General features: G+C 36.0%; 1 protein-coding gene and 1 long non-coding RNA gene across 2 annotated transcripts in view; both read left to right on the top strand.

Moving 5' to 3' along the window:
* Window positions 1–27,594, top strand: part of LOC129000591 (tonsoku-like protein) — a 75,083-nt gene that overhangs the window by 20,402 nt on the left and 27,087 nt on the right. Inside the window, exons 7-22 of the mRNA XM_054427552.1 lie at window positions 2,387–2,492; window positions 4,252–4,403; window positions 5,306–5,452; window positions 10,866–11,052; window positions 11,500–11,628; window positions 13,240–13,385; window positions 14,616–14,852; window positions 16,515–16,647; window positions 18,257–18,379; window positions 19,388–19,602; window positions 19,753–19,998; window positions 21,211–21,302; window positions 22,477–22,636; window positions 24,175–24,305; window positions 24,946–25,121; window positions 26,662–26,828. Coding sequence (XP_054283527.1) covers window positions 2,387–2,492; window positions 4,252–4,403; window positions 5,306–5,452; window positions 10,866–11,052; window positions 11,500–11,628; window positions 13,240–13,385; window positions 14,616–14,852; window positions 16,515–16,647; window positions 18,257–18,379; window positions 19,388–19,602; window positions 19,753–19,998; window positions 21,211–21,302; window positions 22,477–22,636; window positions 24,175–24,305; window positions 24,946–25,121; window positions 26,662–26,828 — 2,547 coding nt within the window. The remainder of the gene's footprint in view (window positions 1–2,386; window positions 2,493–4,251; window positions 4,404–5,305; window positions 5,453–10,865; window positions 11,053–11,499; window positions 11,629–13,239; window positions 13,386–14,615; window positions 14,853–16,514; window positions 16,648–18,256; window positions 18,380–19,387; window positions 19,603–19,752; window positions 19,999–21,210; window positions 21,303–22,476; window positions 22,637–24,174; window positions 24,306–24,945; window positions 25,122–26,661; window positions 26,829–27,594) is intronic.
* LOC129001188 (uncharacterized) lies at window positions 16,514–19,482 on the top strand. The gene is made up of 3 exons (XR_008491403.1): window positions 16,514–16,647; window positions 18,257–18,379; window positions 19,388–19,482. It is a non-coding gene; the product is annotated as an uncharacterized LOC129001188 (long non-coding RNA).

Genomic DNA, 27,594 nt, shown 5'->3' with positions numbered 1-27,594 from the left:
TGAGATTTACTTTTAAGCTAAGTTACAGTATCATGAAAATCACAAAAAACCCATAAGCTCGGCCAACGAGGCTAGTACTGTAGGTAGCTTAAAGATTAATTTATAAGTGTAGGTAATTATTTTATTTAATGTAAACTTATCTTAATGTACATTTCAAAAATCAAAAACTGATTTTTAACTTAAACTTTGTACCCAAAGTACAAATTAGGCCTATATGTACCGCTACGGTACTAAAAATAAATAAAATCCTGCTAAATTTTAAGTTTTATTCATCATTTAACTTAAATAAAACTTAGTTAATTCTATTTATATTGAGGTCTTAAAATTTATTTTCCATTTAGATATAATGTACCGTAACCTAACACAATCAATAAAGTGTTTATTGTGGTATTTTGAAAAAAAATAACTCATATTCTGTGGGAACTGATACAGTCTCCAGTACCTACAGGAAGTCGTAAATGAGTCACAAAACAGTTTTTCTTAACAAAATAATTCATTTTTATAACAGATGAAGAAATCACTCAACACCACAACAACAAACTCCTGGACCGATTTGAGAACTGTTTAAAGATTACTTCTGTTTAAAGAACAAGAAGCTTCCATTGTTTTATTCCTGTACCGGACAGTAGTAATGTTAGGTGCTTCGTAACCTCACTAGCAACTGAAAGCTGTAAAAATTACACTTCATACCAAAGACTATTGCATTTGTGTATGACAGTGGTGGGTGGCAGAGGTGATTGACATCAGTTATCAAAATAAAGATCCAGCAGGACCAACAACCAACCGCCTTTAAAACAAATTAGAAAGACCAAGCTTGGGTGCCTATAAACAAAGTTTTGAGAAAATTAAATCTCTTTTAACTGACAAAAACCACTGGAAGGACAACCCCAAACTAAATGAAGAAACATCCAAACTTCCTAATTAGCATGATCAAAGTAGAACAAAAAACACTAACAAGTAAAAAAAGTTGTATACTTTAAGAACTTGTCTTTCAAACAGCTTTTGTATGTGAAATGTCTTTATTAAAATGAAAGTGGTTCAATAAATTAATAAATGAGTTCAAAATATTTAGGCCTATTGAAAAAAATTTGTATACCTGGAAAAAAATAATCTGATAAAAAGTTTTTTTTAATTTCACATAAGACAAGAAATTTGCAAGAAAAGGCTATACATTACTTTAAAGTAAGTTAGCTAAGTTTACATTAAATAAGATAATTACCTACACCTATAAATTAATTTTTAAGCTACCTACAGTACTAGCCGCGTTGGCCGAGCTTATAGGGTTTTTGCGATTTTCATGATACTGTAACTTAGCTTAAAAGTAAATCTCAAAGATGAAATTCATACAGCAGTATAACAACCATAAGAGGGGTTTTTGGTAAAAATTTCAGATTTTTAAACTTTGTCCCAACAAAGATATTGAGACTCAAAATTTGAATTTTTCAAAAAATTTCAGTTTTTGAAAAATGATAACTTTTAAAGGAATTAAGTCTCATGGTTGATATTTGAAATACAAACAGTTCTACTGAGTTGCTACACACAAAAAAAAAATCAAGTCTGAGATTTTATTCGTTCCAATGGTAATACGCCTTCAAAAGTTGAAATTTTTCCGTTTTCTTATGAAATGTTGAGATGGGTTTAAAACTGTTTTTGATACACATTTCAATAAATATGTACTGAACATAATATTTAGGCTGTTTCTTCCAGATTAAAATGCTTTTTGTTTCATCACTCTAGTGTTCATGGTTACCGAGTTGTGCAAGTTAACGCAAACCCTTACATGAGCAAAAATTTGCGTGTTCCGCAAAACAAAAATGGCCGCCGTAGGAGTAACAAAAAAGATAAAAAAATTTTTAAATCACTTTTGAACCCAGAATTGATAAAGGTATCTAGGATAAAAATATTATTTATTTTAAAAATGGTCAAGCAACCCCTGTTCGATCACTAGATATGGATAGACCCAAATGTTAGTAGATTTTTTTGTCTCTTTATGTGTCAAAAATTCTTCCTACGCTAAGGATTAGTTCAAAATTAACTGTGTTTACTTGTATTAGTTTCTACTTCAAACCATTTATAACATTTTTTTATAGGCCTACTTTAAACTGCACAATTCAAATAAATTTGAAACTAACAAATTCCAAGATAAAGTTGAACAATTTATTTAATGGAAACTGTTTTGTGTTAGTTTGATTGCACAGTTTGGGAGAAACAATCATTCAAATTTGAAATAGCCTAGAATACAGTAAATGTTGTAAATGAAACCGTTTTTTGAAGAAAACCATCAGTAACTAATTAATGGTCAGCCTCAATGCAGTCTATAAAACATACGATTGTAGGTAAAACTAATTCAATACAATTAATCCAAAATTGTTTATTGTTTTTTCAGATACTTTTTGACTTGCCAGATTTTAGAGGTGCCAAACAATGTCTTCTGAAGGCTTACAAATTAAACACCGAAACTCGTAGTAGTGTCGAAAAAAAGCTGAAAACAGGTATTTGAATTAACTTCTATTAAAATAAACGCAAACTTTTAGTAAAATGTTTAAACTGAAATATATTATTACTAATTTATATTACTAGAGAACCCGTGCGGCTCAATGAGCCGCATAGTATGAAACGTAACGCCGAGGAAAACGTTATGCTTAAATTCGAGTAATTCTAGTTACATTTTAGAGTAGTTTAAACACTTGTTTGAAACTAATTTTAAATATGTATCTGTATTTGCGTCGTCAAGTTTCACCTACATTATTTCTGCTCTCAGTTTTAACTGATAACTAACTTCTAATGAATGCTGAACGATCTGCTTCAATTCAAGTTAACATGATGCTAGAAAGCTTTTCCAGTATTGAGAATTGAAGAAAACTGTTGCCTTACTGATAACCTGTGTTTGGGTTATTTTATTTCTTTGATTTGAGACATCCCCCTAATAAAACAAATTTTCTCCGTAAAGAATCCTGTAAAGTGGGGTGATACAGTATCAACAAATTCATGTGCTCCATTTTTAACCCTCAAACTCCGGGTTACCAGCTGGACAGTCATAATCTGCTTTGAATAGGCTAATGCAGCAACACCATTGAAAGTTGGTTAACGTATTTTAACGTGTTGTCTGTCAGTCACAGTATATGCCCCGCATCAGAACGTTCTCACGTTGTTCAGTGGAGTTTCTCATAAAACCTGTCTAAAAGTTTTGAAAGTTCAATTCATTTGTCGAAATAGGTTGGATAACTCTTGTAGCTATAAGATTTGGATAGCAATTTTCATTTTCTCTTTTTGAGCAGCGTATATTATTTGCCTCTCCTGAATCATTAAAATAAACTTGACCGTAACTACTCGATCGGTGACAACATAAACACTAATTCCTTCATGTTTGGTCTAATATTGCCACTAAAACTTTCAATAGCAAATGAGTTTTTGAAACTTCTTATTTTTGACTTGAAATGTCTGTTTTGTGTTGGTGAATTAAGTCAAAAAACTTTGTATAAGTTTGTCCGAGGAACTGGAAACATAACCGTAAACAATCCATTTGCGTTTTTCTCAATTGAAGTAGAGCGAGTAATACAAAAGTCAACAGTAAAAACATAAGGTCCGCCAAGATTTGGTATGATATTACTACTTGAACTTATGATAGTCAAGGCATTATTATAGTTTCTAATAAATGTTTTGAAATATCTCGATCTCACCAAGTGAATGTGTATCTGGATGGGTATCTGTTAGACCATATTTTTTTTACTCTCCTCATACGCATAAGATATCTTATTATAAATTGTCTCATCCTCCCGTTTACAATAATTCTTCTTTGAACTTGAGGCATTTTCTGTTCTTCCAACAAAACTGATTAACTGTTTAACTTGGTCTTAACCTACTGAATATTACAAACATTAATGTTTACTCCCAAAAAGCTAATGAGTTTCTTCTTATAACCAGCTGTTTTTTGTTTTTAAATTTGTTCTATGTATTTCTTATGGAGAAAACCCGACCTTTGAGAGGGTCTCACGCCCTTCAGAGTAGGAATTTTAAAACTCTAAAACCTTATTGCAAAACTTCATATTGAGACGAATCTTTTGACACCTTAAACGTTGAAATTGGTCCACAAATAAGGGAGGAGTTGCGTTAACAAAATACGGCTTCACGTATTATATATATAGATTATTGACTAAACAGTAAATAAAATGCTTTCATTGTAACATGCTTTAGGGCTTAGGTTTTCTGTAAACATCGTCAATTTGGTATAACCTGATACTTTTTCTGCAGTTGCTGCTGTTAGTCGTTACGAGCAGAAGCTATTGGACACTCCAGATTGTGACTTGGAGACTAAGAAGTCCCTGTATGAGTCACTAGGGGATGGCTGTGTGGCAATGTACAGCTACTCCAAGGCTATTGAATACTACCATCGTATGCTGGCTGTGAGTGTTAGATCAATCCGTACAGGGTGGAAGTGTTAGATTAATCCATTATAACAGGGTCCTACAGGCCTTCACATTATAGCAGGACTAGATAACAGATATAACTGCTTGGAGTGCACTAGTTACTAAGTTAAGGTCTATTTATGTGGTCTTTGGATGGTTCAGTTCAGACGGACACCTTCGTTGTCATTTCCGTATCGAGAGGTTCCAAAGGTGTTATGTCGCATTTTACCACGCCTCTGGGAAGTGAAATAAGTGAGCTTTGAAGCCTCTATTCTCTGTGATTTTTAGGTTATACTGTCCAAAACAAACTTGGTTTTTGAGTTGTATGAAATAAGTATCTCAACTGTGACCACCCCATCGTCATTCATCAGTGGGTTTATCAGAACCTCTCGCCATCGGAAGATCATGGCCCGTTCCTGATCATACCCTCGAAAGCAATCAAGTTGTGTTCTGTTCAATAATTTATAGTTTGTTAACTTTTTTCCTGATTTATCTTTTGATTCTGTCATACAGTTTAATGCAAATAGTCAAGAGATTTCCATTAAAAACCAATAGTACGATTGGGATTTGCTTGCATAATTCACATGGTAAGTGTGTGCAACTATTTTGTGTAGTATATTCCGAGACCCACATTATTGTCTTTAGTATTCTTGCCCCGTTGTGAAGCACAGGCAGAAAAAAATAAATAAATACAGTACAAGACTTGAGTTGTGAAAAGACATGTTTGTGAACATAAACAATTAGATAACCCTAACGATTGTGATTTATAAACCTAAACTGGTTTTTCATTCAGTTGAGAGTAGACTGTTCTAAATTTTTCTGTTTCGTATCATTGTCTTGTAAGACAACATATTGTTGACGTATTGCACTAGTTTTTAATGTTGTTCTGTTTTTCCCAGACTGCTCGCGACCTAGGCGAGTCAGGAGAGCAACTAAGGCCTTGTTTCGTGTCTTTGTCTCAGACATACAAGGATAACAAGCAGTATGATGAGGCCATCAAGTACTTGAGGGAAGAGCTGGAACTCAACGTTAACAATCCTGTTGAGGTAGGGTTATCTATTTTGAAAATATTTAGTCGGCAATTGTTATCAGTTCAGTTTTGGTTAGGCTTTTCTTTTATCTGTTGTTTGCTTTATCAGATTTAACCTTCAAGGAGGCAGCTCCGCATGTTAAGATTTTAAAAAATAACTGAAATGGTGTTGCCAGTCGTGTCTAGCAACTGCACCACTTTACTGATAGCATAGTACTGACAGTTTACTGATAGGGTGTTGTGACACCTGGACTGCTCCTAAACATGTTTACACCCACCCTTCCCCTAGGTTAAATCTTCGATGCAAGTTGAATTTACAAATCTCCTAAAATACAATTATCATCGTGTGACATGTTAACTTATATTGGAGATATTGGCAATGAATAATGAAATGAATAACTAAATTTAAAAGTTCAAAAAGGCCAACATATAATAAACTGTTTTAATCACAAGCGCTTTCGGTAACTAGGTTTCCATCGTCAGGCTGTGTTTAAACTGGTACAAAAAGTAAATAATTACAATGATAAATTAATTTAAAGTAAATTTAAAACAGACTAGAACACCCATGCTGCTCCGCAGCGTTAAAATAAATATAATATCTGAGAAATAATCAAATTTATGATTTTTGATTAAGTAATACAGTATCTTAAGCTTAACTGATTCAAATGATCAATAGCTCAATTTAAAGCCTATAATTTACTGATTATTTTAAGTCCAAAACATATGGACAGACATTATTATCAATACTGGAGCTATTGATTTTTAATCATAGAAAAACCTTATGAAAAATAATTTTTATATTGGTTGTTCACCTTGCGTTTGCTTGAAACTCGTCTGATATTAAATTGAATTAAGAAATCGAAAATAAATCAAATTACAAGTTTTGGTCGAGTAATACAGTAGGTAAATATTTTCCGATGCTTGTTGTGAAAACTTGGCGTTCATGCCTTCAATTTGAGACCTCAAGCACAGACGCCTCAAGCATAAAGATCGGTCTGGTAGAAGAGCCAAACAAACTCAGAAAATAGAAACCAAATTTAACTCCCATAAGAAATACACGGGGAGCAAATTTCGTTTACGTATACATGGAGTGGGATTATAGATAAATATATGCCGATACTAGATGGCAAGTCTGTGCGTGCATACATTCAATTCGAGACCTCAATCATGAAAATCGGTCGGGTAGAAGAGCCAAAAGAACTCGGAAAAGAAAAACCAAATTTAACTCCCATTAGAAATAAATGGGTAGCAAATTTCGTTTACGTATAAACCGAGTAGGATTATAGATAAATATATGCCGTTGCTTGATGGCAAATCTGTACGTGCATACCTTCAATTTGAGACCTCAATCATGAAAATCGGCCGGGTAGAAGAGCCAAACGAACTCGGAAAAGAATAACCAAATCTAACTCCCATAAGAAATACATGGGGAGAAAAATTTGTTTACATATATATACACCGAGTAGGATTATAGATCAATATATTCCGAGCCGATGCTTGATGGCAAATCTGTGTGTGCGTACCTTCAATTTGAGACCTCAAAAAAATTGGTCGGGTAGAAGAGCCAAACCAACTGTGTAAAGAAAAACCAAATGTTTTAAATATATAAGATGAAAGATGATAAAAAGGATATTGGAAAAATATATGAAAAAAATCTTTTGTTTAAAATATACATATATTTATTTTTTTTACAAAACAACCTTATCACCTTCAAAGTACTCTCCACTGCACTTTATACACTTATCCCATCGTTGTTTCCACTGTTCAAAACATGCTTGGAACTCCTCTTCAGTGATGGCTGTCAGTTCCTCCGTTGTTTTTTTCTTGACATCTTTCATGCCCCTTTTCATCCGTGGGAATAAAAAGAAGTCGCACGGAGCCAGATCTGGTGAGTAGGGTGCGTGTGGTAGCGTAACCATGCCATTTTTGACCAAAAACTGGGTGACAGAGATTGCCGTGTGCGCAGGCACGTTGTCGTGGTGAAAAAACCAGTCCCCTGTTTGCCACAAATCAGGTCTTTTGCGACGGATGCTAGTCTTCTATGCTAGAACGGATGCTAGACGGATGAAGTCTTCTTAAGACTTCAAGATAAAACACTTTTGGAACAAATTCTGAATGGACAATCCCCTTCATACCAAAAAAACAAATGAGCATTGTTTTGACACTCGATCTGACTTGACGGTATTTTTTTGGTCTGGGTGATGATGCCGTCTTCCATTGGCTGGATTGTTGTTTGGTTTCAGGGTCGCACCCATAGCACCAAGATTTGTCACCTGTAATTATTTTGGACAAAAAATCTGGATCGGCTTCAAGTTGCTGTTTCAAATCATGGCAGGCTTCAATTCAACGTTCATTTTGAAAGTCAGTGAGAGCACGAGGCACAAACTTGGCGGCAACCCTTTTCATGTTCAAATCTTCGGTTAAAATCCGTTGAACTGAGCTCCATGATAGCCCACTAGCCTCTGATATTTGCTCGATAGTCTGTCGTCGGTCTGTAAGCAAAATTTCTTTCACTTTCACTAGATTTTCGTCTGTTCGTGAAGTCGATGGTCGTCCAGAACGAGGTTTGTCCTGAATTGACATGTCACCATTTTTAAACCGAGAAAACCACTCGTACGCTTGGGTTTTCCCCATAGCGTCATCTTTGTAGGCTGTCTTCAACATTTCAACTGTTTCAGCGACGTTTTTGCCAAGTAGAAAACAAAATTTCACAGCTGCACGCTGTTCACTCAAACTTGCCATTGTAAAAAACGACAAAATCACAAAACAGCACTAGTAAAAACTATTACTGCACGGGGACAGAACACGTCAGGTCAACGGAACAGGCGTCACTGAACTGGCTATAAGCAGCGCTACATGAGCCAAGCGGCGAGAATTTGTACTACGCAAGCTCCACCCACGGCAGAGCTATTTCGGGAACTTTTGGGTACCCCCTCGTATTACAAAATCAGTCTTAGTGGCAAAGATGTTTAAATTAAAAACAAAAAGTAATAAGGTTTACCGATATTGTGCAGCACTATTAATTGTTTAAATTTATGACAACAGCTAATTTGAACCAAGCTGCAACAAAAAGCTGTGATACAAAATGAGAACTGTCAAAATAGGATTTTTTGCAATGTTATTTTTTTGTTTTTAACTTAATAAATAATTGTTAATATTGTGGGAATAAGGCATTTTATTTTTTAAGTGCTTAGTTCATTAACTTATTGACTTTTTCATTGATTTTTTATTCCTATTTGTTAACAAAAATCTATTGTTTTGTATTGTTTATTTCCCCAAAAATAATGTTTGGAAACGGAGTAGCCAGTTAATACTTTTAGTGTATCCCTAAAAGCTTATCTGCATACAGAAAATTTGTGGAACATCTATATCTATATAATTGATACGCTACATGAAACTTTGTCGGTTGAACTCCTCCGCCATTTCTTAACCGATTTTATCCGTTGATGTCTCATTGGAAAGAGCGTGTCGCGTAGATTTGCAAACTGGCCTTACATTTCTGAAAAATCCCTTGGACTCTGCCCCAGTGGCTTTGAAAGTTCCCATGTTATCCTAATGAAGAACATAATTGTTTACATTTTTGATCAGCTGTATAATTTAATTGCTGTTATTTATTTTTCAATTCAATGAAACGCATTGAGTACATTTATTTACTATTTAAGTTTGTGTAAACATAACCCCCAAGACGGATCGTGTTAGCATTATTGTAACTTCAATTTGTGCATTTATCGTTGTTTTGTGTAGCTATAATTTGTTTATTTGTTGTTTTTTTCCTTTTAAATGCCTCCGACGCGACGACAATGAAACATAGTCAGGAGGCGTAATCGTGATAACGACCGCAGCTACAGAACAGTGGCGTGTAATAGGCTTAACTCATCACAGTCAGCACCTGACCCTGGACAATCTCAACTATTAGGTTACAAATGCGCCCTAACACTAACCCCAAAACGACTTTTCGTTCTCAATTGGCCCTCTATCAATGACCTGTGTACAGCGAGGCATTTTGAGAAGGAGAAACCCGGCCGGAATGCTTTAGGTTTATCAATAACGAAGATAAGCATGGTCTGAGTTACACACCGGTAATCTTTGAGTTGACTCTTTTAAACTCATTGTAAATATGACTGTTATTCGTTTTGAAATAACTCATGTAATTCTTTGCAATTGCTCAAATTCGAGCAACATGTACACTAGTAATTAATTATTCTCTTTATTATTCTCGCAATGACATTTGTGGGCACCGCGATGAAAATACTCCATTTTTTATCCCACAAACGTACTGTTGTTCACACTAAAAATGTTAAATAGCACTATAACTAATATTTACAATTATATACAGCCCCTTTCTCCCTTCTTACCATTGTTTATTCCAATCACAGTGAATCATGGAACTGCTGATAGCAATTTGATATTGGGAAGTCCACCTTTATTGAACACAAAAGAAATGTGTCAATGTCAATCGTTAATAAATGTCCAAAGTCAATAAATAAATAGTGCAATTGGGAATTTACCGGTCTTGGTGGACTGGCACCGCTAGAACAGCGGGCGAAACACACAGTATAGGTTATGTAACGCTAGCAACGCACACGCAATAACTCCAGTCCTTTCCACAAGGCTGCGCTGACTGATTAATTTCAGCAGGACCTGGCTGGACCGGCCTAGGCGTGAGCGTCCCGCGACTGGTCCTCGGTGACCACTCAACAATTTATAGCCCTATATTTTTTTTGCTGGGAATCTGGGATCAAAACCACCTATCATTTAAGTAATATGATTTTATATACAAGGGAAGCTTTGTGTCATCATTTTCACGTAATTTTTTTAACGTTTCCACGAGAAGTGTTTTTGATAAAATGCTAATTATAAAGGATATGAAGGATATCTATATGAAAAATTTGATCCAAATAAATACATCTATAAAAAACAAGCAATAATGTTCTCCTTAACCTATAAGCCCACTACAACGCTTCAATGTACTAAATTATTTTTTCTTGTGCTCTACACAATGGTTTTAATAAAAATTGGCCATTTCATATTTAATGGTATAAATGTGATGTACACACGGCCACAGGAGACCAGAATTTAGTCGAATAGCATCGTGGAAGACAATGTCTATACAGGAGATTTCCAGGACTTTGCCGTGATCACGGAAAACAATGGCTACATGACCCAGAGAAATGTCTAGGATTTTGCAGCGATTGAGGAAAAATATGGATAAGTTTCCTAGACCACGGGAGGTATCCAGAATTTCCCTGCAATTTCAAAAAACTATGATGATGTTTCTCTCAATGAAATTACATAATAACTGTTAAAAAAAGCACTGCTAAAAAAAGCTTGAGACCCAACCTTTAAAAAAAAATGGCTTGGGCTCGACTCGTTCTTAAAAATGTCAAACTCAAGTATCTCTATTATCAAGTTTGTCAATTGTTTTACAGGCTTGCAAGACGACGTTAAGCATTGCAGAGGTTCTGGAGCTGAAAGAGGCAGATGTAAATGAGACTACTGAATGTTATCTAAAAGCAAGGTCGCTTGCACAGACAGCCAAGGACATCAAACTAGAGGCCAGGACATTGGAGTCCTTTGTGCAGTTTCTTAAGGAGAAGAATATGATTACTGATTCTCGTAAGTATTCTAGCTTAGTCGTTATTAAAATAAGAATATTCTTGCCAAGGCTTTTAAATATCACCTTTTTACTTATAATTGAAGTAGACTTTGCTTTCTCTATTTGCAAGTTTTAGAATAAATGAACTTGTAGTTGGATTGAGCCAGCTGTGATATACATTTTGGAGGATTCAGAGTGTGCCAAAGTCTATTGTTGTGTAAACACCCTGGAATGACATCTTGTATCATGTTTTATGTGGTTCATTTATTTATGTCTATTTGAATTAGCTATTGGCAAGAGCTGGCTGGTCCAAATACATTGATGGGACGTCTACTTCAGTACATCCAAAAGTCAATGGTCTCAGATACTAGTTTTAGAGTTAAAAAGAGTTATCATTGAGATTTTTAAATTAGCATGTTCCAGTCTATGATGTTCATTCGGATCAACTTGTTTGCTTTATTTCCTAGGGAAAATGGAGGCAGAATTTGAAAACCTGAAAGAAACTTATGGCCCTATGAACGACAGTGCAAGTGAAGAAGAAGAAGAAGCAAACACACCTGACATTGGAGCAGACATTGACATCAATGAGCTCTCAGGTAATGGTTTAAATTATTAGACTTTCTTAATGTCAGCTTGGTGTAAGGTTTGCTAAAGAAGTATTTTGTATAAACATTATGGTCATTAACAAATATGGGTTTAACAAAATATGGTAGGTTTGAATGTTTTTCTCTGTAGCTCCAGAGCTATTTTGTAGTGGAATACTTTCAACGCTCTAAGGGAAAGTGATGAAGAGTGTATTGTCCATAAATGTATGGACTAAGTGGCTGCCATAACTAATGCAAGAAAGCCTAAAAAAAATGTCCTGAGGTCGCTTACATTCTCAGGTTTTCTTGCCATAGCTATCTATGGCAGCCACTTTGTCCATACATTTATGAATACCTTTTTCATCAATACAAACAAGATAATAACAATTTATTCAGAACATCTGTGAATCCTAATAACATGTGTAATAGAAAGATATTCAAATATCTAAAAATCATTGGGTGAACGTAAAACAGAAAGTATGGGATGAACCGAAACCTTTTACACCAAGGTCTTAGATGCTGTTTTCTAGGTTTTACGCATGAAAAATAGTCGGAGTAGGTTTGATAAAACTAATAGTTTAAAAAGTTAAATTAATAATTTAGGGATATATTCCAGCTTACAATTTTATAGGCTCAGTATAAAAGGTGGTTTAAGTTTGAGAAACTTCCTTAAAAAAACCTCTGCCTGTTACAGAATAAAGTAAAGATTGTTTGCCTTTAAAGAGTAGGCTTTATTTAACCCTTTTATTGCCAAGCAATGATATATCGTTGTGCGTCTTTTCTCGAAAAGTGCTACGGATCGATATATCGTTGTTCTTGTTTCATCCGAAAATTGCTAAGCGGCGATATATCGTGCCGGCACAACATTCGATCGTGTGAGATTAAATGGGCATATCGGTTGACTCGGTTCTTGTTTCGAAACAGTGATGCTTTCTTTCGTTCCTTTATACAATCGAGGCCTAATATATCGTTCATTAGGACTTTAAAGATGACATTTTTTTACCGATTTATTTCTCGCACACTAGACTGCCCCCGTGGCAAGCCTAGCGCTTTTTGGACGAAATAAGTCAAACTCAAGCATTCTTAGGAAAATTACACATTAAAGGTTACACAATTTACAAGTAATGATATTTATAAGTAAGAGTTGAGTGTAGTAAATAAAAATAATTATTGCAAAACAGTCAACATAAACAATCAATAATATTTGACATCAGCTGGGAATATTTTCTATCACACTACCATTTTGCAAAAATTTCACTTAGGCCTTAAGCTGAAACATTTATAATAATAGAAATAGTCATAGTACCAATCAAATCAGCAATCAATAATAGATTGAATTTTTGGGTTTTGTTTTGGAACTGATTAACCCTTTGCGGTCGAATGGGGAGTATAGGTCACCGCCCGCCCATTTTGCCGACTGCTCAAAAATTGCAATCTATAGCCTACGGACCAAAAGAAATAAAAATTAAAAAAGTTAATTTTTGCGGTTGAATGGCGAGTATAGGTCGCTGGGGACCATTTTCCTGACTGCTAAAATGACAAACTATACTCGCCGAAAAATGGGAAAAAAAATCTACCTCAAAGGGTTAACTTAAAATCCTGATTCAATAATGAATGTTTTAGATGACGAGCCTGAGCCTGGAGAAACCCATCGAGCACGCAAAAGATGTCCGACCATAAATTTCCGTCGGAATGAAAAAGGAGAGTATCCTCTTCATGTTGCTAGCATCAACGGAAATATTGCACTCGTTAGAAAACTTTTGGATCAGGTAACAGTAATATTTTTTAAACTGTGGGAAAAACATATAGATTTATACAGTACAGTCAACATCTACATAATGTTGCACATCTACAGGGTGATTGATATAAGTGTGCCAGCCGTTTTATTCGAAAACTATAAGAGATATCAAAAAAAGTTAAATGGTAAGTGCCTTGGATTTTTTATTAAAAAGATTGTAGTCAAGTCAACAAAAATAATTTTAGCCGCCATTTTTCTAATATGGCCGCCAACTTTGATTTTTCTTACGGAACACCCTGTATTTTATGATGTATTCTAGTAGAAAATGTAATTTTAAGACGATTTTATTCTTGTGATTTTTTTCATAAACCTAACCGTTTCTAAGATAATAATGGTTAAAGTTTTGAAATTTCTGCATGAGAAAGAGTTTCGATAAAGGCCTAAGCAAGCATGCCAGATGTTTTATTCGAAAACCATTCAAAATTTTACAACTTAAACCATTATTATCTTTGAAACGGTTAGGTTTATGAAAAAAATTACAAGAATAAAATCGTCTTAAAATTACATTTTCTATCAGAATACATCATAAAATACAGGGTGTTCCATAAGAAAAATCGAAGTTGGCGGCCATATTGGAAAAATGGCGGCTAAAATAATTTTTTCGACTTTACTGCAATTTTTTAAATAAAAAGTCCAAGGCACTTACCATTTAACTTTTTTTGATATCTCTTATAGTTTTCGAATAAAACGGCTGGCACACTTATATCAATCACCCTGTATATTGTACCTCTTGTATACTATGCTTCTCTTTGTAATTTGTATATATTGGCTTTGGTCTTCGGAAATGAATAAAGAACTCAACAGGTTTCTTTTTTTTTTTTTTTGTTTTAAGTTTATTGGAAGAGTAAATATCCAGTAAGAGCTCAGACAATAGCCCAATAGTCTACAAAGCCATGGCAGTGATGTTGTGAGTCATGTCGGACCCAGTCTCACCACTAACATGTATCAGCACAGCTCATTATTGTAATGTTCAGGTCCTACCGTAGCTTTGATAAACATGTTTTACGCATGGTGACAAGACGTTTAGAGGCAGGCAAAGGCAAGGTCAACAGCTGTCGGCCACCAGTCCTTCACTCTCCTCTTTGTATATAAAGTTAGGATTATTACAGTTATTTTTATATTACTTTTTTTAATTCTTTAGTAGGGAGGAAGAGAAATATTTACATTTCTATCTGTTGATTCAAGACATTTCATCCCACAGGGTCATCCCGTGAACGTGAGAGACAATGCAGGATGGTTGCCACTCCACGAGGCTTGCAACCTCGGACACCTGGAGATTGTGGAGGAGTTGCTGGACCATGGAGCTCTCATAAATGACCGAGGAGGCGACGTCAGTGATGGAGTGACTCCATTACTGGACGCAGCCACATGCGGCAACCTGACTGTGATACAGCTGCTGCTGCGAAGAGGGGCGTCACCTGTCATGCGAACCAATAAGGTAAACCACGGGACAAGGTCACAATTATGACGCGAATGCAGCACATGTTGAAGATGGCTCCGTGACAGCGACACAAATTTACAATGGCGTTACGAAAGCGGACCTTAAAACACCATACAGTTTTTAAAAAAGCAGTGATTGTCTGTTTAAACACCTATGGGTTGTTTCTGGTCAGCTATGGGCATTTTATAATGAGACTGATGTTTCACACTTAGGGTAGAAACACACATACAGCGACTGGGAGCGGAGTGGAGCTGGGCGATTAAGAGTGACAAAATCAAACCCATACAATCAAGTAGTAAAGCGCACACAGATAGCTGTTGCGAGCGTAGCTTTTAGCTTCGAAACAATCTTGTTTGTTTTTCTAGTGTTTGGGAGTGGAGTGGGCAATGATCTAGTAGACATTTTTAGTTCCCCTTTTGCCAGTAGTCCGCTCTGTATGCCCATTCTACCGGAAACGGAGCAATTTGGAACCTTCTCGAACCTTCTATTTATGAAAGAATGTATTCAAAGATTGAGGTAGACATGTATTGCATGAATCGCGATTAATGCTTCTTAAGAACTGGAAACAAATGGTGATATTTACCATGTACCTCCCTTCCTCCATTCACTTCATGCAACCACTCCGATCGGTTAGAAGCACGCAAAATGAATGTTTTTAGCCACGTGTTTTGGCTGTGCTGCAAATTGCGTGCGAACTTACTATGTGATATCTTGGAAATGATTAAGCTCCCATTCGTGTCGCTCTGTGTGCAAGGTCAGTTGCGCCGCTAAATCTCGCTCTGAATCGCTGTATGTGTGTTTCTACCATTAAATTCCCCAAATCTGAAATTTGTTAGTCAAAGGTTTTGCAATATCTTTGTAGTTTTAGTATTTTTACCCAATGATGGTTCTTGTAGATCAATACCACAAAGGCAAAAATTGATTTAGTTTGTCTTTCTTAATATCTCTGCTATGGTGTTTACTCAAGATTTTTTTTTAAATCCTTTTTTGCACTTGGAAATAATTCCATCCCATCCCTTCCCAAAAATTGGGAAGGAAATAAAAATCCGGTCCCGCCCCGAACTCAAAATTCAATTCTGTCTATCCCTAACTAAAGTAGATATTTCACCTTATGAACAGCTGTAGTCATGTTTTCAATTAAAAAGAAATAATTTAATGAGCCACTCACAGAACGTGTTACAGTTTAAAATTAAGTTTTTCCCATAGTTATTTTTATTTATTTTTTCAATACATAATAGTTTATGTTACATAAAATATACTATGGTTGTCTTTCTCAAAGCTACGGTACCATCAGTTATCCTTTCAATTTGGCTTGCTCATAAAGTTGGTGTATTTAACAGAAATCAGTACTTGATCAGCACATCAGGGAGGTTCAATAATTTAGCTATGTTCATTTTTGTTTTGAAAGTGGGTAAAACTTTAACACAGGTTTTATCATATCTTCTTCCCACGTCCTTTTCACTTCCAGTCCATCTCAATCATTTATTTTTATCGCTAGGAACTAAGCCAACCATGGCTGGTACTTTAGTAGTCCGTTTTGTTTGACTTTCCTTCTCAATTTTCTATCAAATAATGGTTACGTAAATAGTGATCACGATGTCAATAGTATGATTTAAGTCTGTGGTGCCTACTGCAATGTATAAGTTGTTTTCCTCACAGGGAGAAACCGTTCTGGATTGCCTGATTGCTTGGCGAAGAAGGAGCAAGAAGGAAACAAAATCAGACTTGGACCCTGAAACTCTTGCCCAGTATGATGATGTTGTCAAAACACTCAGAGTTGCTTTGAAAAAAGGTAACAAATCTGTAGCTATATCTTACATGTAAGCTGTGGCTTCTGGTAAAGCTTATGTTGATCAATAATTGTAATACATCCCTGGAATGTAGATATTATTTATGCATTACATAAAAAAATGGTCCTTTTATGTTGATTCATTACCATTATTTCTTTAATTGCAATTCCGTTTATTCACTACCCAAATTTTTTTCATAATCCGCAAGTTTGGTTGGTTAGGTTAGTTTGGAATAGTTTAACTTTATAATTGATATATTCATAGACTATGCTGTTAAAAATATCGGAATTGCAATAAAAATAGTAGTGACAGTGAATTAACGGAAAAGAATCAAAAAGGCAACTATCCTTAAGAAGCAAACTATATAATTCTTTCCCCACACCATAGTATGATTTTGGCTGAAAAAGGATCTGTTCAGAGTCAGTAAAGAGTTACGCAAGGCATTCTATAACTCATCCTTCACTCGTCATCAGGTTAGAGGATTAAAAACCTCGTTTGTGTTGCTGAAAGAAACGAAAAGACAAATTATTTTGTACTTTTAAGTGCAAATTGTGTCTAAAAAGCAAGCTATATTCTTTCCTATATTTCTAGTATGAAAATAAATGTTATTTAAATTAAACCGGACCTCATGGATGCAGATTCCCTTAAAACACTTTGCGGTCTCAAAGCCATTTTAGAGGAAGTTCCTCTCAGGTCGTATGGCCAGCGCTATTGGCCTCTACTGATTTCCCTGTCAGCTCGTTCAGCCAGCATAGGTGGCCATCCTACACTTGTTAACATTGTTTAGTAATTCTTCTGTAGGTTGTGGCACTAAACAGAGATAGTACCCTGACTCACAGAATATTAAAATGTTAGTTTGTAAGGTTTCTTATTTCATTAGCTTTTAATAAAATATAATTGGACTTATTTGAATTTATTTTTTTTTTGTTTTAATGTGGAAAACATTAGCCTTAACTATTAGAAAAACTAAAATACTTGATACAAGCTGATTTAAAAAGGTTGGCAGAATGGTGGCCAACCTAACAGAGAAACCACAATGGCTGGCCATACAACCCGAGAGGCATGAACAAAATTACGAGCTGACGCGAAAACAGCTGTGGCCACCAACCATTCGAGGGCAAAGAGTTAATAATTTAATCTTAAATTTCTTTAACCATCTTTCTTAATTAATTAATTCTAAAGGATAGCAATTTGACAACATGTTGTAAAAATGTTAGGTGTGTTCCGAAACATAGTGTACACATACTGTATGTATAGTAAATCACACATGTAACATTGTACCTTGTTTCAGTTTTGAGTGCTTCAGTAGTTTACTGGTTTGAAAATTCAGAATATAATACACTATTGACATTGTTACCTTTTCTGTACAAGGTACTAGGGGTGCCCAAATGGGGACTTAGAACACCACTTTCTTTCTTCATATTTAGTTTGTTTCATTTGACCTGGACTACTTGGAAGTAGTGGTTGCCTGGGCTCACTACTTTTTTTCTTAGGTTATAAATGCTGATGTCAAATGTCAGAAAATTGTATTGTTTTCAGTTAGCTAGTTCATCTAGCACATTTGAATAACAATATGTTTAGCTTTGTGATAACATTTCCCCCCTTTTCCAGCTGGACACAATCCAGAGTCTGAAAGGAGATCCCCTTCACCCGTTACCTCCTCTTTCACAAGTCAGCCATCAACGTCAAGAGGGCATTTGGAAAACACCAGGGATTATCCTTCACAAAGACAAGGTATTTCTACCCCAGTACATATTGCTCTATACCTATCGATTATTTAAGTTTTTTTTGTCCAGATTCCTGCTCAGGATCAAAGATTTTACAAAATAAAAATAAAGTTGTGATAATTTTCTAATAAAGTCCAAGTTAACATGACATTTGTCTGACAAGGTGGAAGGTATGTCTCTAAACTCCACTAGACAACAGGCAGTTTTGTGTGCTCTCTTTTTAGTCTAAGGCTCAAACCTTAACCAAAACCTGTATGTGATCTTAGGCGGAATTGATTATTGTTGGCTTGCTTCCAAAAATCTAAACATTACGTGATTGGGAGTGTGACTTCCATCACATTAGTCTTATTGAATCAGAGTCAACTGCAACGCTTAAAATGTTGGTATTAAGTGAAAGAAATAGGCTAATAATTACAGGATACAGGAAAAGGATATTGTGACAGAAGTGGTGGTTAAGCTTACAATTCGAGCTGATGGTATTGTAGAGATAAAAATCATTATTGGGTATTTATTTGAGTATGTAGTTCTCATCTAGTAATCAGTAGAAACATAGTTCAATGCTGAAAAAGTCCGTAGTTTCTATGATTTGAAGGGGAACCAGAAGACCTATATCTTTTGAATAGTACTGGCTTAGATATAAGCTGGTCTTTGGCAGTAAAAAATCTTCACAAGTCAGTTCACTCCATTCTTCCCTAATTCATCTCACACAATCAATCAATTAAAATACACAGAATTACATCTATTTCACAATTTAACAATGTAATGATAGCATTTACATCATGGAACAACAATGAACAGTGGAGTGAAGAGGCTGAACATTGTTGTAAAACCAGTTTTGGATAGCGAGTGGACAAAGGAGTGTGGGGTGACTGAATGTTACGCTGAAAAAGTGAAAAGTTAGCTTTTAACCACCTACAAATTAATTTAAACCCTTCGCAATTTAGGTAATCATTCGTAATAATTAATTTTTTTTTTTTATTTAAATTAATTTCAATCCAAGTTTTTATTTTGTTAGTGCCATCAAACAAAAGGAGGAGTTTTGAGGAGGATGTTCAATCATCCAAACATAGATTTTCTGATAAAGATAGATCAAGGTCATCTAGTTCCTCCTTACGAAGAAGTGGAGAAGAACTTGAAGTACCATCAAAGAAAAGTACAACAGCTACAAGAGAGTATGAAGAAGCAATGAAAAGTCTGCGGCGGAAACACACAACATTTCCTTCACCACAGGTAAGATAATTTAACAACAGGTAAGCCTGTTGATTGTCCATCTATGAAAACAGGCATAAATGTACTTTAAATTAAAAAAAATAGTTAATGTTAATATTTTACAAAAACTAAGTAAAAGAGTTACCGATTCCTCGTCCCATATTTGTTCAGAGTCCACCAAGAGTTGAGCACAGTGCCCTAGTGGCAGAAGATGAGGTAGTTGAAGACTGGTTGGTAGATGACCTAGCACCATCAGGTCACAGGGGCATCAAGCGGCGCCGCTCACACCACTTTGAGGGAGAGCCCCAGCGCCGGCCCAACCGCCTGGACAGCCCTCCCCCGGCGCCCCGACGTGTGTACAGACCTATCAGCCCTGTGGATCTTTTCACTGACTCCAGCAACTCAGGGGAACGACAGGTGTGTGGGTTTATGGAAACAATTTTTTCAGTATATTAAAAGTAGTATTGTCTTCTCCAGTTCTCCAACGATCTCTCCTCAGTAATTTTTGTAAGTGATTTTTATACATTTATCGGCACACATCACGTTTGAGCACACATTTGCGCAAACAAATGTGAATGGGTTGATTGAGCTTAAGGATAAGAGACTTTCTTTGATAGAATCATTTTGAAATTTTAGTTCTACGCCTAAACTATAGGGTTAAACTCTATTTAACTAAAAAAAAATTATATCGGTGGATTTACAGTAAAAATACCCCCGCCGCAGCAAACCTGACGCCTAAGCAAATTTCCATTTGGCTGAATTGATTTTCAATTGATCTATTTAAATAACATTAGGTTTAACGAGTACCTAGGTTTGCTGCTACAAGGAAACTAATAAAGTGTGTGTTTTAAGTAAAATAATTATTGCTTAGTATAAAATGAATATATTTGCCAAGTTTGATCAAAAGATATCCATAAACAAGCAAACTACAACATTTTACAATATTCTCCATAAGAATAACATGGGAATTTTAAATTTACCATTTTTTTAGTTTTATCCGTAACCAATAACCGTACAAAAACACTTTGATATACTGAATTGTTTGTTTTTTTAAGCTCTTTAAGAAGGTTTAGAGAAAAATTGGGAAATTTTGTGTTTTGAGGGTCAAAAGTGAGAAAAACCAATTTTTACCCCATAAAACCCCCCATAAAACCCTGTTCCCATGGTCCGATCATGCTGGATCGCGAACTCATTCAAGTTTATCCCGCCTTACACCTTCAAACCAAATTTCATCAAAATTGGATAAAAATTACTCAAGTTATCGTGTTCACGGACATATATATATATATATATATACATATATAAAAATTTGAACGAGTGGTGTTTTTGGCCTCTGGGGACATCAAAATGAAAAAGTAAATCGGTCCCGGGCCTAAGTCTTACCATGAGACCTACGGTAATAGCTACTTCCCTATAGGGAAATTCGCTAATAAACTTTTTTGCCTATTGTATGTTAGCTCAGATTTAATTTATTTTTTTAAGTTTTACTAGTCTGCTTTATACAAGTTCATGGTGATAAAAATAACTTTGCTGCTGTGTTAGCAACATAAATAATCTTTAAGAACCAACTAATAATTAAATTCATTAAGAGTAATTTATACAATATTAATTTTAACTTTATCATTTCAGGTGGAAGAAGATGTGCAGCAAAGAGACTCTGTGACTATAAGTGATGAACATGACATTGTACAGGAAATTCTTACTCCCCAACAACCTCAAAGGTAATTATTATTTCTCTAATTTTAAAAATAATAAAAAAATTAACTTAATTTTTATGGACAAAAATATGATGAATGCTTTGTGTGAAATCAACAATTAGATCAAGTTCTTTAGAAAAACCACAATATTGACTAGTTTTATTTTTTTCCCTGTAATATTAGAGAAAATTACTGTTTGCTATTAGGTTCCCTAGTACATTTTAATGTGAATTCAGTCGAGCAACAGTTATAAGAAAGCAGTCCCTAAACCCGTGAACAATAGTTAGCATACAGACCCAGCCACTTGGTCCATGTTATTCTGTCTACGGCTATGGTGTGTTGGACAGTTAGATCAATTATGTCCCCCTGCCAATATATAGCAACTGTAGAAATAGGGATGGAATCTTTTCTCAATCAGATCTGATATGAAACTCGTGAGTTTGCCTGTTTGTGGCAGAGTCTGGTAGATTTTTTTCTAGATTCTAGCTCGGAATTGTGTTTCACATCACTTTAGGCTAGGCTTAGAGGGGATCATCGCATTATAAATTTGATAAAATTCATTGGTGATTGGCGGAATTTGTACCCAGGAGTTCGGGGACCAAGTCCCACGCTCTACCTCTAGACCAGCTTGCTCTCCATAGCTTGGTAGGGTATACCCACCTGAAACTAAGGGTAGACCACTAAGGTGACTTGACAGGGTGGACTCTTTGCAAGTTGTACCCTTGATCATAAATACATGCATATATCCTCTCCTGTTCCGGTTATCCCTGGATCTGGGTGTCCACTAGGCCTCTCCTTCTTCTTTTGTCCCTCCACAATTCCTATTCCTTCACTTACTGCCACTGCACTCCTCTAGCTTCCACATCTCTCACCTCATCATCCTGAAATAAATTAGTAATAATTCTAATATTTTGACGATTTCTGATTAAAATTTGTTGCAATTTTTTTAATAAATTGTTTTGTCACTGACTGTACAATCCACACCACTGGTCTAAAGCAGTTTATTGAACAGACTGTGTGGAGAATTAGGAAAAACATTTCCAATCACGCTCCAACCGAACACAAGTCACCTCCAGCACAGCATTCTGCCTTGTAGTAAACAGAAGTTTCGCTTTGTGGTTTTAAAGCTAAAAATCTGAGAATCCCTGTGAAGCATCACACCCTCAATATTAAACATGAATCTAATCAAATGTTCCAGTAATGTGAGGCCAGTCTCCACAGCCACACAACAAGTTCCTCTGACAGGCTTTGGCGTTGTTAGGCAGTCAATGCCTCCTCCAACAGAACTTCCACCAGCAATGCCAATGAACTTCCAGCCCCCGACTCAGCAACCTACTCAATGCACACAGAATACTCAGGTATGTACAGTATTTATTAGGAATAAAATTATAGATTGTCTATTTCAGTTGCCTTATAGGAGTTTTGTTTGGATAGTGTGTGAAAGTACAAAGTAATAAAAAAGAGTCTTGAATATTCTAAACCGGCCACAGATTCGCTTGATAAGGCCGGCGCCACACTATCCTGTTTAGTGGAATGTGTTTTTACCGCATTTACATTACCCTGTCACAACTTCCTGTTCTACCACAACATACTTCGAGTGAAGTGCGCGAGTATCACATGCTGAGCACTGATGATAGCGACAACAGTAGGGATAAACGCGCGGCACAACGGGATGTTGTGGCTGCTCTCATTTAACTGCATGATGTTTGCCTTTCATCCCGTCGTCTGCTCATCCCGCTACGCCGCAGCAGCATGCAGTGGATCCCGTCGACGCACCTCAACCGCAACAATATGAACGCTCCCATTAAAACCCATGCGTTTGAATCCTGCCAAACGGTGTAGCGGATCGCTACAATAGCGCAAGTCACGTGACAACGATGCGCGCGCAGTCGGCCCGGGAAGGCACGCGCAACGAGCCAGGGTAGTAGTGTAGTGTCGACCGCCTGGAGCTGTACATCTAGTCCGGATAAGTACCTTAAATTGGAATATGTCTAGATAGTTTCGTAGGGGTTGGGGAAGGGTGTAGGCTAGGGTAGGTAGTAATTAAATTATGTAATTTATTGGGTTCTAGAATGGTCGTGGTCTGGCAATTAATATCACAAATTAGAATTCACATTTGCTAAATCTAGTTACCTTTTTCACGAATTAGAATAAGTCCGTATATATATATTTCTCTGTTCACTATATTATAATTAGATACGTTGGGAACATAAAAGCTGGCTGTGATAGGCAGCTAAGGTAATATTGTGCACTTTGACGAGTTAGATTAATTCTTGCAATAGAGTTGGGTTACGACAGGAAATGTGCGTGATTTGGCAGTGGTTAGAGGAAGATATATAGGGCCCAGGTATCTTCATTTACACTCATACTACTCCACATCATCACAACGGGTCCCGTTTAACTGGACAGGCAATACGGGATAGTGATATTCCCAGCGTAAGCAGAAATATTTGATAACACGGAAAATAACAAAAACCATAGATCCTTGTTTTAAGTAATTGTTAAAGTTTCTTCAAAGTAACAAACAACTATGAACTTTTCCTTTTTTGAAGTGATCTTTATGAATAAATTGCAATCCAGTTGATATGAAAGGAACAATGAATTATAATGTATAAAAAGTAAAAACTGTCAATGGTAAATATGATTACTTATATTTTGTTTACAATTCAAACTACGTTTTCAAGTAGATAAAATGTACAGCTAATGTCTTGGACTCCAGTTTATCCCCCCCCCCCCCCCTTTGGGAAGGGTTACTATGGACCCAAACACAGTATTGAAAACAGCAGTTTTTTTCTGCAGTATGACAAAAATATTTATAATGTGTACTAAACAGCAGAATTTTTTTCTGAAATACAAATATTTAATATACAATGATTTTATATGTATTCTCCCTTAGATGGGGCTGCCATCCATAAAAGTGCGGGTGGAAGGGAAGTTACTACTGATACCTCTGCCAACCCAAGAAAACACCCAGGAAGTTCGAACCATCGCCTGGCTGGCTGAAGAAGCTGCTAAACGCTACTACAGGTAGTAAAATGTAATTATAGTTCTATCATGGGGGTTAGTCAATAAAATCCTAAATATAAGGTTTATGTATGTAAGGTTTGACATCAAACACTACACTGTTACAAGCTTGTTTTATTACAAACTAATTACAAAAAAAAAATGTTTTAGTTTTTTATGGATTGATGAATTACTAAAATGTTAAGACAGAATGAGTAATTCTAATTCCATTAGCTCAGGTCAAAACCCCATCTATAAGCCCACCAAATATTAGTGAGTCGGTGGCTCAGTTGGTAGCGTCGCGGACTTCGAGCCCAAGGCAGCGATGCCGTGGGTTCGGATCCTGGTCACTGCCGATAACATTTTATCAGTACAGTTCACCTTTGTACTGTACTGGCTCACTCCTTGCTTTGCTGTAAACGATCCACGCACGGGCGCTTAGTCTATGTGGACGGGCAAATGCAAGGTTAAAAGAGGCAGCCAACCTCTTTTTTTTAAAAAAAAAGCTCTATAAATCACTAATACATGAGGTTTAGTAATAATGAAATCAAAGTCTGAAAACATATCCATAAACAAAAGCGTTTATTGTTTGAGTCTATTTTCATAACACACTGGTGTAGACAATTAAAAAAAATTGTCAACCCCCCTTGTGTATGTGTTACAGTTTCGAAGGTCAAGAGCCGCGGCTGAGCCTACAGACATGGGAGGGAGCCATGTTGTCCCCCCAGGACCCTGTCTCTCTACTACTGGGCTGTAATGAGGTGGTGGGGGTGGTGAACAGCTGGAAAGTACACAAAGCTACTGAAAGATACAGGGAGGTCTGCGCTGAAATAGGTGTCGGTAAGTGGAGCATTGATAACAAAACACAGGCAGACGCTTGTGGCAGACTTAACGTCGCTCCTTATGCAAGGAATGTGTTGGATTATTAAAATTCAGGGATGGACAAGATTGTACTTTTGGTTCAGGACTGGATTGTTTCTTTTTATGCAACAGGGAAACCTTGAGTAGGCCTGTAGATGCATGCAAACAACAATGATGACAAACATAATCAATTTGCAGTCTTTATTGCACTGTTCTATAATAACCAACAAGTGTAAAAATAGGTAAGAAAATAACCCAAAACATCATATTTGGTACAATTGAACTGTCTTCTGAGCTCATTATCATATCTGGGGAGGTGTTGTAATGGGAGGGTGCAAAAAGAACACATACATTGATTGATTATTATTATAAATAAATAATAATTGTTTTACGCTCATACAAACAATGTACTTACATCAATAAAATATGTAATTTATCCAGTTTGTTAATCCTGCTTAACTGAACACTCAAAGATAGTTTTGGATGAAGTCATGTCCTTCTTTGACACATTAAAAGGCTCTCTTTGAAGCAGACCATTACTTTCTTCATAGTGTCATTAGAACCAGCAGCAATTTCTTTAGTACTTCCTTTTTAGTAACTTTCAGATCATTTCTGTGGTTCTCGCCGTATGAGGACGACCAGACGACATCTGCTTTTTATACTTACACACACAGTTTTACAGAAAAAGTTAACCCATTGAATGTATTGCGACCAGCAACCAAATCTTTCCCCAGAACATTGAACCGTGTTAAAAACGGATGATGAACTGTGATAGCAAAATTCATTACTTACTTACTTAGGCCACGCATATCTAAGGAGACATTTTGCCGCACCAACAACACCCCTCCGTCTTTCTATATCTTGTGCGTCTTCCTTGGTTACTCCAGGTCTCCGGCTATCCTCTCGGTTGTCTTCCTTGGAGATTTCTCATTAAGATTTGTTTCATATTATCACCCTCCTCTCTTCTCATAACGTGCCCAGCCCATCTAATTCTTCTACATTTAAATTCACAAAACACATCTGAATCCTTGTAGAGTTCTCTCAATTCCCTATTATGTCTTCAACTCCACTCTCCTTCTTCTAAAATTGGTCCATAAATCTTTCTTTGAATCTTATTTTTAAAAGTTACTAATTTCCAAATAATTATTATTAAATAATTATTTGAAATTCATTATTTGAACAAATCTTTTACAGCTAAAACTTGATGCTGCAATAGTTTGTCTATTGCATCATGCTCCCGAAACTGGATTCTAACGTAGAAAACAACAATTCCCTCCACTTATAATACTCAAATAAAATCCATCCCTTTTTTTCCCCCACTCTTTTAATCTACATAATTTCTTCAATGAGTTGTTTGAATCTTTAATGAGTTTTTTGAAACCAAGTGATGAGAAACCCTGTCAGCATCAAAAATATTTGTTTTTATTTCTAATAAAACACCAGCTTGGTATTTTAAATTAATTTTTTCATCCCTATAAGATTGATCTATTACTTCCTTTTAATGTTCTTATGTTAACAGAAGTGGATGACCACCTACAACGGTGCCTGGAAGGTATTCCTCTCTCACTGGCAGACTGTGGGCTGGACGCTGTTACAGTGGACCCTGTGTTTAGAGCACTGATTACTCAGACAAATCTTCAGTATCTGGTGCTGTGCGACAACAGACTTGGTGACGACGGCTTTCAGGTCAGTCAAACAAAGTTTGTATTTGTTCAAATGCCAACTTCTCTGTCACTCGAATCAGACCAGTGTTTTTTGACATGAAACACTAGTCAAAGCTACAAGCATGCTTCTTTTAGTATTTGTATAAGTGCTATCCCTTAACCGTTTAACATGTTCACTACTGAGCGTCGCATATATGCGACACAGTACCACGGTACCACAGTAGTTGGTTAACAGTACACACAGACCACGGGCGAAAACCTGTAAAACAGCGATCATTTACATTGTAATGCACTACAATCGTGTTTGTAAATAATTTATTCTAGTGTTTCTGTATTTTTTTAACCTTAATGTCGCATATTTGCGACACCCGGTCTACAGCGAAGACAATAGAGAAAATGTTCATAGTTTTCTTGAAATAGACCAAACGTCGCATATATGCAACAGTTAATTTTTTTATGTTTTTAAGTAAAAAAATAACAGATTATTCAAGAACAGTTTATAACTGAACAAATATAAAAGCTAGATAGGATAATGCAGCATACATACTGCATACATAAATACTGTGATGCAGAAAAGTAAAGACCAGTTTTTCCAACTATCATATGACTTTTATACTTTACTTTACTTTCTTATGAAATGGCGACCATACTATGTAGGTATTTTAAGCCAAGTATGAATGGAGATGAGTGTAGGATGAGTGGCGCGATCTTGTAGTCTTGTTAGTGACTAAGGCCGACATTCCTTAGACACAGCTGTTAATTAATAGCCCAAACAGCTAATGGCAACT

The sequence above is a fragment of the Macrosteles quadrilineatus genome, unplaced genomic scaffold, assembly GCF_028750875.1.
Source record: "Macrosteles quadrilineatus isolate MER2022 unplaced genomic scaffold, UCM_ALF_1.0 Scaffold_8__2_contigs__length_117827958, whole genome shotgun sequence".
NCBI lineage: Eukaryota > Metazoa > Arthropoda > Insecta > Hemiptera > Cicadellidae > Macrosteles > Macrosteles quadrilineatus.
This window is presented reverse-complemented; position numbering and strand designations above follow the sequence as displayed.